The 12,042-nt window shown below is 31.5% G+C and overlaps 1 protein-coding gene across 1 annotated transcript in view; it reads left to right on the top strand.

Annotated features, from left to right (window-relative positions):
- The window catches only part of LOC107443353 (uncharacterized), a gene marked incomplete at its 3' end in the record, with an annotated part of 30,679 nt that overhangs the window by 10,738 nt on the left and 7,899 nt on the right, over window positions 1-12,042 (top strand). Inside the window, 3 exon segments of the mRNA XM_071185340.1 lie at window positions 973-1,110; window positions 3,687-3,824; window positions 4,821-5,124. Coding sequence (XP_071041441.1) covers window positions 973-1,110; window positions 3,687-3,824; window positions 4,821-5,124 — 580 coding nt within the window.

Raw genomic sequence — 12,042 nt, 5'->3', positions numbered from 1 at the left:
TATATATATATATATTTCGCTGAACAGCTGACCCGATTTTGGTTGTACGACTACTAATGTTCAAATCTGCAGCCTTGTAATTTTGTACGAATCTAGAAGACAAGGAAACTCCTGGATCAGTACCCCCAGTGATTTATTATGGGAACATGGAGAACTTCGCGACTTGACAGATTTAACGTGCATCAGTCACCGTTTACTACACGGGGAATCTTCGACCGGCGTGGATCGAACTCTTGGACAAAGGCCCAGTTCCCTACCAACCAGGCTATCCCGGCCGTAATCCGAGGTTTAGGATAATTAATCCATAAGTAGAGCGGGATAGCCTTGGTGGTAGGGCATTGGGTCCATCTCCAAGATGTCGTGAGTTTGATCCCTGCCAGCAAGACTCCCCATGTAGTAAATGCTGACTGGTCCATGTTAGAGACAGTCCTCTATGTTCCAGATCAATACCTCAGTGTGTGCTGAATTGGAGATTGATCGTTCTCTGGTTCAGGTCAAAATTATCGTCTGTGAATGAATGGATGTATGAACGGCAGTCTGCCCTATAAACGGGTAGTTAAGTGTGTGCGGCTGAAGTCGTATTCTTAACCATAGATGGTGCCAGTGAAAAACAAGAAACGCACCCTCTTCCTTAAATTCACTTGGTTTCACCAAGCAGGGTTACTCGCATTGACAAGTAGATTTAGAATCAACAACAACAATAACATTCCTTAAGTATTTAGGAAATATGCATTAGCTGCGAATGTGCGATTCTCCCGAAACAACTCTCGTTAATATGGTAAAAAAGGGTAATATGCCCTGCAGTTTTTTTAAAACAATTTTCAGCTATTTTGTATAATCGGGAAAAGAGGTTCAACGAGAAGATGAAACGTAATTGGTCGGCATTTGTTGTAGAATATTGTTTTTATTAATAATAGACATTACATATTGTCGGTAAACTTATAATATTTACTCATTTTTTTTCATTTTTAGCCTGAAATTAATATAAAGGAAACAGATTCAAACTCGTCTCAAATCAGGAATCTCTTATTCGATGAAATGAAGAAACAAAACGTCGAAGAGGCACCGTCTTTTGAGAATTGTTTCAAAGGAAATTTAATTTTTGAAACAGTACGTTTTCACTTAGTCTATACTAGCTTTGCAATCATCACTTAGTCTATACAATTATCATTTTTACAGTTTGTTTATACTTAGTCTTTACAATTATGACTTAATATATTTAGCTTTTGTTTCTATATTGCTATGTTAGTTAGGTTCTTTGACAAAAGTTTCAAAAATTCCGAACGCAAGCAATATATTTTTGCAAGTGGCCAAATTATTATGACCATCTGACAGAATTATGAAAAATGAGCAATTGTTGCCGCTAGAGAGTGAGATAGCTACAAAAATGGAATGCAAGGCAAGTGAGCCATCAATTGATCTGTGTTACGCGTTGAGATTAATGCAAAAAACGTGACTTAACTGAGTTAGAACTTGGGATAATTGTGGGGGCTCGAAGTGCGGGAACAAGTATCAGTATCCCATGGATGGTGTTTTCTACACGCTGCAAGCTCGGTACCGCCAAAATTTCCGGGTTACTGTTTCCGTTGTATTTTAAAGCCATTTGGCATCATTGTGTTTTGAGATTCTTGCAAACAATGTATTTGATTACTTATTACTTGTGTTTACAATACTGGTGTTTACAATGCTAATAGTGTTAACACTAACGTAAGATGGTGCACAGTTTGCAACAAGAACAAATAGTAATAAACTTACGGAAAGAGGCCATATCAAGACTGCCAAAAAAAGCGAGTTATTCAAAATCTAGCTACCAAGTCACCTTTTTTAACAATATATCTCTAAAAAAGTAAAACAAATTTTCACTTCAAACTCCCCAGAATTACGTAATGATATTAATATCTTATGAAAGACGGCAGATTTGAGCTCAGAAATTATCTAATTTATTTCTTTTATTGAAAACAAAATTATTCGTTTGAAAACANTCTTGTTTTTTTGCAGAGTTTACACCTCGAAAAAAGACTTTATACACTTTTTTAATTAAATTAATAAACCAAGAATTTTAAAAACTAATGTATCAAAAAACATTAATTTTCTCAATTTTTGTGTTTTGGACTTGGCTCGTTTTGGACCGCATTGGCTTCTGAGCGACTCTAGTATCAGTATCAGTAAATTCGACTAACATAAGGTAATTATACGTAGCATCTAAAATAAACGAGATCACGCGCAGTTGTTTCAATCTTAAGTATGCTAGCGTACGGAAGCTAAGGTAAAAGTGCGAAATCTCCCTATTTTTATTTTCGGGGAAAAAGTTAAAAAAAGTTATTCACTTGCTTTTTTAGGTGACATTTATATATTAAAACATATTCTCAGCAAAAAAAATTACAAAAAATATTTTTAAATAAAAATTATTTCTGTTTTTTAAAAAAATTAAACATTTTCCAATTTTTTAATTTTTAAAATATCAGATGCTTGAAATTTTTTCACTAGCATATTGATGCCAGTGTGACAAAACTGGGTAAGGATTTTTTGCTGCAGTGATTAGTTTTTTTTATTAGAATCAGTCTTTGGCTTAAACTTTAGTTGGAGACCCATTTCAACTGAGTTTTTAGTTTTACATTTTTCAAAAAATGTTTCATAGGTTCCAGACTTTATTCCTCACCCAATTTTGTTTTGTCTGCAGATTTTTATACGCAATAAAGATTTTAGAGCTCTTACTTCAATTGATGAAATTCCTTAGCCTTTCTTATAAAAGACAGCATTAGATATTAATAAAATGAAAATAACAAGTTCAAAGATTGCATTCGTGAGTAGCTACTAATTTTAAATTCTGAAGCTCTATTTAGCTTCGCGTATGCAATAGTGATATAGTTTCTGAATATTATTTTGAAAAAAAGGAATAAAAAACTTTCATATAATTTGTTTTAGCTTAAAGAAGTTGCATAAACTAAAAAAAAATATCATTACACAAAGTAAAATGCATACAAATTATGAGATGTATGAAAATGTAACTAAGAAATGTATCTTCAACAAAAATTATAATAATCATGTAAATTACACATAAAGTGTCGTCACCTCGTTTTGTTTATTTTGGCCATTGCCTCTCAAATCTCTGAAATTGTTGATGCGGCAATGGAGGTAGGCTTATAACTTTTTCTAATTAAGATATTGTTTGGAAACCCTGTACACTTGTTTCAAAACAATTTTCTAACTCATTCGCTCTAAAATCTCATAATCTAACTTTTTGCAATATTTTGAGTACCATAGTATTACCAAAAGAGAACAATGGATTAAAATTAATTAAATAACCAGTTGATTTCGAAGACACCCCACACAGTAAATGGTGACTAGTGTACGATAAATCTTGTCGGGTCACAGAGTCATCCATGTTCCCATAGCAAATCATAAATCATATCTTATTAATTGATTCACCGAATGGGATATTAATCGTTCTCAGGTTCAGGTCAAAATTACGATCGGTGGATGAATGAATGGATGTATGAATGGGTTCACCCGATAAACGGTCTGAGACGCGTGTGAGGAGGAAGTCGTATTCTTAGCCGTAGATGGCACCACTAAAAAACAAGAAATACCCGCTGCCTTAAATTCGCTTGCTTAAACCAAGCGAGCTTGCTGGTATTGGTAAGTGGTATTAGAAACAACAACAATAATTTGATTGAATTTTTCAGCCTTATACTTCTTTCGAGGAAAAGCTTGAAAGAGATTCAATTTCTTTTCAATTCCTAACTGACGAAATGGAGAAAGAATATTTTGATCCAGACAATTTTCCTGATCAGTGCACTAGTGAAAATTTATTTCTTGAAAATGTAAGTTTCGTTTTGTTTTAAATTTGACAAAATTTCTAATCAAAAGCTAATATGTTTTTTTTTTAACTGTAATGTATTTTTCATGCAATGTATAACATTGGTAGTGCTTTTTAAAAATAGCATCAGACTATTACTTTGTTGTTTCAGTCTATAATTAGTTCGGAAGAATTTCGCATTTTTGATTTTGTTCTTTACAATGTTCTGTACTACTTTTTGTTCTTTACAATGTTTCGTTTTGTACTTACAACACAGGAAGTGCTTGTTAAAAATAGACTATTGCTCTTCATTGATTCAGTCTATAACCATTTTTATTCTGTGTATGACACAGAAAGTGCTTCTTTAAAGTAGTATCCAGCTACTACTCGTAATTGCTTATTTATATATTGTTAATAAAGAAAAATCTCACAATTTGTTTTTTCATTTTTTTCCAAGTATGAAAAATGAGTGAAGCGTTTGATATAATTAGTATGAGGCTAGATTGCTCGTCATTGCCTCAGTCTATATTTAAAAAAAATCACAATTCGTTTTATTTTTGTGTAGTGTATGACAAGGGGAGTGCTTGTTAAAAAGAGTATTGTGTTATTGCTCTTTCTTGCTTCATTCAATAATTAGTAGGAAAAATTTTATATAGGGTAAACTAACCAGTGAAGGAACACTTAAGCTTCGCTTGCATTTTAAAAAATCTTATTAATTTCAAAATTCGTAATTTTAGTTAAATGACAGAGTGTCAACATATTTGTTACTAATTGCAAATTATGTAAAAAAATTGTGGAGAACTTACATAATATTGTTTTAAAGTTTTGGAGGTTCAAATGACAAGTAGTAAGAAGATCAAGTGAAGGAACAGCTCTTACCAGTGAAGGAACAATAAATTTCCCAGTGAAGGAACACTTAATTTTGGTTATTTTTTAATGCCTTTTATGAATTTATAAGCCATACAAATATTTAAAAACAGGCCTATTCTTGAAATTANATCGTTTTTGTTTTCCTTTTCAGCCTAATACTTCTTTTGAGAAAACATCTGAAGGAACTTCAATTTCGTCTCAACCACATTTTGATATAATGGAACACGCAGTCATAAACGAAAAATATTTGATCGATCAATGTGCCAAAGCGAAGTTACTTCTGGAAAAATTGAGGTGTCTGTTAGAACATATAAAAAGAAATGATCTCAAAAATCTGAGAGCAGTAGAAAATATTGACAATAATATGGTTGAAAGACAGTCAATCAACTTAAAAGATGTTAATTCCATTCCTAATTGTGATTTTGGCGATAATGCTTGTGTTAGTCAGAAGGCAGGTACCAGTATATTTGTGCTTTCATATTAGTTTTACAGTGTGGATTAGTATATCTAGTGTAAAACGGTTGATGGGTTATATTCCCTTTTTCGTCAGGGCAAAATAAGGCATGTTTTCGTGGTTTTCATCTGAATGCAAAGCTAATGCGGGTTATTTCCATTTAAGATCGTTCCACAAAGGCGCGTTTCTTCACATGATAGATTCAGCAGTTAGACCTCTCCTGGATTGCATCAACATTACAAGACTGAAAATTAAACATTGATATCTAATACAATTCGGCTGTAGTAAAATGACATTGCAAACGGTTTTGTTTGCTTTGTGTTTGAGTATAATATACAGATTTTTGATGAACGTATATGTTTAAAAAAATACTTACACCCTTATCCTTAGAAAAAAAAATTAAAGATTAAAAAAAACATAAGACTTTAACGTTTCACATCATAAACGGATATACATTACTCCCTACATTTCAGAGATGTGGGGACACTAAGTATTCCCTAAAGGGAATTTTAAAACTCCTGGGGAGGAATATGTAATAAAATATCATAAAAACTGTTGCTTCTAAAGGGAAACCAATTGCAGACTTAAAAACAGCGACGCGAAAATAACTGAGATTCGTTTAGAAATGTTATTCAACTGAAATACTTTCACAAGTTTTATTCGTCTTCTCCATTTATGACATGAGTTCAAAGCTTTGAATAGAAAAAGTAGGAGCACTGGGAGCTTTCTTCGAGTGGACACTTTTTATAAATTTGCCAAAAAGCGTAATTATCTTTGTTTCGATGATATCTAGTATTTTTCTAATTATAATTTGAACGCTGGTATTGAGTTTGAATGAAACATAGGCAAAATTGAAAGTATACATGATTCAGAAAAATGTTTTTAATTTCACAAGAAGCTGCGGAGATTTTCGCAACCCAAGGCCAAAAATATAATTTTGCGCTTCTAGGGCCACTTTTTTATCATCAATTACCTTTTCGTTCACTTTTATACAGGCACTACAAGTAATCTAAATACTATTTTTTCGTTTTCTAATAATTATGGTCGAAAATTGATTTAAAATAGACGGAAAAGTTTGCTGTTTTATCGTAATTTACTTATTTGACAAGTAACATGGTAATTTTGATAACTTAGTCGTCAAATCATTAAATTACGACGAAACAGCTATTTTTAGCCTATTTAAAAGCATTTTTCGATAATAATTGTTAGAGAACAAAAAATTAGTACAAAATCATAATAATTTAGATCACTTGTGCCAGTTTAAAGGCGCACGAAATGGAAGTTCAAAATAAGCAAGCGTCTATAGTGGTGACATTTCTGGCAATGAGTTGTAATAGGGGGTAGTGAGAACAAGTCATTAAATTAATTAATTAATATACTGTTACGGCTTTTTAAAAGGTAGAAGAAATAAAAGTGGTACTCATTTTAATATATTAGTACTGTCTTTAGTAAATAACATTCAAACAAATACCAAACATTAACAAAACAATTCCACATATTTTTCTCAAAAAAGCAAACCAGGGAAATTTAACCAGTTTTTATTTTATAAGCAACACAATTTTGAATCGATCCCTTTACATTTTTGAAAAATGTATACTTTTCGACATGTAAATGATGAAAACTTATGAAGTCAAAAATTGACTAAAAATTTTGATGTAATTTTTTAGCCCTTTCAAGATTAAAATAGTAAACCAAGATAGTATAAAACCATAGCGACACATTTTTTTACTACAAATATTTTTGAACTTATACTTAGCTGGAAATTTAAATGGACGAAAAAATATATAATATTAATCTTTTTAAGTTAAGATATTATCAAAAGGTATTTCATTGCATAGTTGTCAACTTGAACCATCGCTGGAAAAGATTTTTACAAAAAATATTTTTTGTAAAAGTATAATTTGTATAAAATTTAAGTTACTTTGCTTTCCAATTCTGAGTAGAACTTTCCACATATTTGATAGTATATGCACAAGTGGTACAATGGGATACCTGCAAGTTACGTAGTGTGGGTATCTCGATCCTGATTGGTTGTTGAAACGTGGCATTTGCTTACATTAGCAACTGCTCTTTCCATTCTATTTCAAGTAAGCTAAGTTCGTCAAGTATCAATTCTCTTAAGTGACCCATTCTAAATTCTTTCACAAAAATTTCAATTATTTCTCTATATCTACACACAAGAGACTTAACACATAGACAGGCACGAAGTCATGGTAGAAAATAAACAAACTTACTATGCATCAAAGTTTCCAGGTACACAAAACAAAAATATTACACGATTACAATAAAATTAATAAACAAATAATAAATATAAGTTAAGTAAACGAAGTAGACGAGAAAGAATTATATTTCAACAAATTTGATGCGCAATACGGCTCTATATTTAATTAACTTAGCACTAATTAACATTCTAACTTATGCAGAGAAACTTAGCTCAACTTTAATACGCCATTTTGCTAATAAATATTTGATGACTCTGAGATCACAGGTCACGTATGTGGGTATCGGTCATATTCTTCTCCTTGAAGAGCAAGTACTCCATTCATTCGTCATTGTGAGTAAAAAGTTTTTATTTACTTGAATCTTTTTTAAGGCTGTGATTGGTATACTTTCCGTCAATTTCTAAAGTCCATGGCAAATTGTTTTACCACTTTTAATTCGAGCCTTTAGCTGTTAAGAAATTTAGCTCTAATACAATAAGTTTAAATAAATTGGTGACCGCATGTCAGCTATGTCAGCTATATGCATAAAAATTTATAACTTTTCTTCTTTAGTTTGGAACATTTATAAAATTTATTTTATAAATAAAAAAATATGAAGGATTTGAGTTATCTGCTTTTTTTTATCACAGTATGGGTGGTGGGTAACATACCTACCGTGAAAAAAATGGCGTTAAAATTTAAATTAGTTTTATCTGATAAACTAAATGAATTTTCTTTTCTTCCGTTAATTCCAATTCCAAAAATAATTTAATTTATATTTACTGGAAGTTAATAGTCCAATAATGCCACCCACTTTTAATTTGACGATTTTTTTTCCCCATTTCATTTTTATGACTGCCATATCGCACCCGTCGAGAAAAGAGACACAAATCAAAAAACAGGAATTTTGAGGCTATGTCAGTAAAAAATAAGTATCAATGGCTCCATCTAGCTCAAAAAGTATTGCATCTCTAACTCGCAATTGATCCAGCTGAGGGCAGTTGTGTTAGTTTTGAGTTAAATTCAGAATAAGGGTTATCGTATTCCTTAAGTTGATTTTTCTCAAATGCTGCATTTTAGAGTTATGACACTTTTCTTGCCGGGGTGCGATATGATATTGAGCATTAGTCTTCGTCTAGGAAGTGAAAAGAATATCAGTTTTTCCATGAAAACTTGCGATGACTGTAACAGTCAGCCTCAATTCACGATATTTTTTTCTTATCTTCCCAAACAAACAAAAACAATAGATATGTTATCTCGAATGTTGCATCTTTTTTGTTCGATGAATTACTGAACAATTAACGAATAAATTAACTATTACACTTCACAGTAATGGTTTTCCTTTTTTTACTAGTTAAAATGTGCAGGACCAGGCTGTCTACTGACCATAAAAATTTTCTTGAAATTCATTCCAAATTCATTGATTATTCAGAATGTTTAAGCAAACTAATTTTTGGGATACAATTTGTCCAATGAATTTGTCATTGAGAAACTGAATTATTCTTAGATTTACTAAAGAATATTTTTGTTTGAGACGGTAGACTCTGTGACAACCGTTATTTTCGGCAATGTCTTAGAGGGATAAAAACTAAAAATTTTTAAACTAAAATACAAATGTTGCTAACACTAAGAATAATAATCCTCAACAACAATTCAAGTTGGTATCCTCGTGGTCAAGTTTTTCGTTTACAAAATAATATTACCTTCAGTATCCTTTAATTGCATTTAATGAGTATGAAATTATAGTCTGTGTTTCATACCCAGGGGTGAAAGCGAGACGGAAAAGAGAAAAGGCTGGTAGTAAAACCATTTCAGTTATAACTAGTTTTCGGAAGGAGTTAACTTATTCTTTTTAAAACTTTACCACAATATTTGCTTTATCCTTGAAAAATAAGCAGTTTTATATATAGACTAAAATTATAAAAGAAATCTTGATAGTTACAGTTATTATATTTTTCTAAAAAAAATGCTAAAATTAAATGTCTTTCGTACCAGTTTTTGCACTTATCCGTCTCGCTATATAAGGGCTTTCAGCCATATTCATACCTGCCAACTTTTAATCCTCTCAAGAATGATTTTTGCCAGTGGTAGTCAAATGGAATATAAATTGCATTTATGGGCAGAAAAATACGGTGTATTTTGACCAAGCTTATGCTGACTTCAACATCATTTCATTTCATTTATTAACAAAAAATTGGGTACCTGGGCCGCGCAGCGGCCCCTATCCCATACATCATGAATTAAAAACATTGTGTGAAAACATTTTGATTTTGCAACATTATGGTATGCAACTGACTTCAACATCAGTATTACGTATTTATATATACGCTTAATTATTTTTAAAAAATAGTGGTGGATCAGAAAGATTATAAATTAAGTTTATAAATTTCAAGGAATTTATAGAAAGCATGCATTTTACTACCGCTTTAAATATAGAAATAAAATTTTACGCCAAATGCGCAAAAGTTGGCAGGTATGGGTTTAAACAACGATTTCAACTCAGAAAAATTCTCTTTTGCATTAGCAAGGCTGCCACAGCAGACTAAAAACGTAAGAAAAGTATTTATTTATCACTAGCAAAATATTTTTAAATAAAATAAAATTAGCAACCTTTTTTTAAGCATTTTGCTCTTAGTCTACTATTGAAACTGAATGCAAAAAATGCTTTCTCTTTAAGTATGAATAATTTGCAATGTAAGTTATGGAGGTAGTTACTATTGAATTATGAAACAAATAAAGATGGATAAAGTTACTACCTCTTTCTAAATTTTTTAGTCGCTGTTGGTATTTCTGTTGCAAAGTTGTAGACAATTAAAATGCAAATTTTGCAAAATGTTTGGTAATTTTGCAAACATTTTATAAGCCACACCGCGAGAGAGTTAGTATAGAGAGGCATTTGATATGAACTTTTGAATAATTTACAACTAGTGCTGAGGAAAATAACTTTAAGTCAAACTAACAAAACAAAGAATTCTATATTAAAAAGTAAACTTTGCCACCACTAGAAGGAATTCTCCCCAAAAGCGTGGACATCCCTGAACTAGGCCATCACAACACACATAAATTGTTTATATATTCGCTTACACCTTTAGTCTAATCTCCTTTAATCTAATGACGTCATTTGACGATGGTGGTTATTTTTAATAAATATTGATTTAAATCTATTGCCATCAGCCTATTTCAAACTGCATTGAAAACTACTACATCTTATAATTGACAACATGCTTATAGAATGTACAGTGCGCAAAAAAAGATGGGAAAAAAAACGGACCACCTCGAATAACTTTTGATCTAATGATAATATATTCACTTTCTAGTACTCAATGTCAATATTACGAGAGAGTGACCTGAAATATGATAATTAATAAGTGCAGGCGATATTTTAAGTTTCGAAATCAAGAACAAAAACGTACTTTTTCTTTCGCATCCGCGGATTCGGATTTCTGACCCCCACAGTACAGACGGTAGCCGCAATCTGGAAAATATGCTCCCAATAGTTTGGTCAGAAAAGCGCTTGTGACCCCCTAATGTTAATTTTATTTTTGAAAACTGTACAACGTGAGTATCAATTTGGAATTCTAACGGAGTATCAAGTTAAGACGTAAGTATCAAGTTAGATTTGGTAAGCAGTTAGCTAGATAATATGAAATTCCTATATTTTTTAATCAAAACCTTGTCACCGGTTTTAAAGTTAGCTATTACCTCTTAGTTTGGTATTTAATTAAATTGATCCCCAATGAGCTAATCAAGTTTAATCATAACTTTCATGATAAATGGCTACTTCCATTGAAACACCTCCCCCCCATGTCTTTCAAAAGTGATGCGCTTAATATTTTAAATTTTCCCCCCGGCAAAAGCTTTCTCAATTTTTTATTGACTAGAGAAAAGCAGTTTTGTTTTATTTTAAACATGTTGAATGCGTTGCCCGTCCTGCCAAACGGTAAACAATTGCAAACGAAATTTGCAAATATTGGACAGATTTTGCTAGTTTTTTAAAAGGTTTAGCATTACTAATCTATAAAAAGTGGTGAATTATATAAGTCTACGAATTGCTTAGCAATAGAGGTGGATAAAAATCTACTCAATTGAATTTGTTAAACCAAATGTCACAATTAATAAACTACCACTTGAAAATATTTATTCGCTGTCCGGAGCAAGTTAGCATCTCTGTGTATATAAATAATACTATTTTTGTGTGTTCTATCTTGTATTAATTTCTTCAAACCATTTTAGTAACGAAAATAATATAAAAAATTTGAAAGCGTTAAAAATTCCCTCGAATTATGTGTTTCTAATAGTCTTGACTTCGCCGCTGGTCACCGGTGACCCCCGTGGCGCTGCGAAAAAACTCTGTACCGGTCACCAGTGACATTCAACGCGCTAATTTAGTTTACTATTCGATGTATAGGTAATAATATGAATATCTCGTCTCTTTCTTTTCTTTTTCAGAATAATGAAGAAAATTTCTTTGTCTGTGATGATGAGAGTATTTCCTGCTCGGAAAATAATAAAATTGATAACAAAAAATCAGAATCACTGTTCTCTGGAAGAACTCTAAATATTCAAATCGAATTCAATAAGCCTTTGAAATTTGCTTAATTGACAAGAGAACAAGAAATCTACAGAAACCTACATAAATTAAACAATCTTTGGAAAAAAACTTATAGATTAACTGTGTAAAGTGAAAATAATAAAGCTTTCACAAAGTATTGATTTTA

The sequence above is a fragment of the Parasteatoda tepidariorum genome, chromosome 9 (assembly GCF_043381705.1).
Source record: "Parasteatoda tepidariorum isolate YZ-2023 chromosome 9, CAS_Ptep_4.0, whole genome shotgun sequence".
Classification (NCBI taxonomy): Eukaryota; Metazoa; Arthropoda; class Arachnida; order Araneae; family Theridiidae; genus Parasteatoda; species Parasteatoda tepidariorum.
The sequence above is the reverse complement of the archived record's forward strand: the minus strand, read 5'-3'. Positions and strand labels throughout refer to the sequence as shown.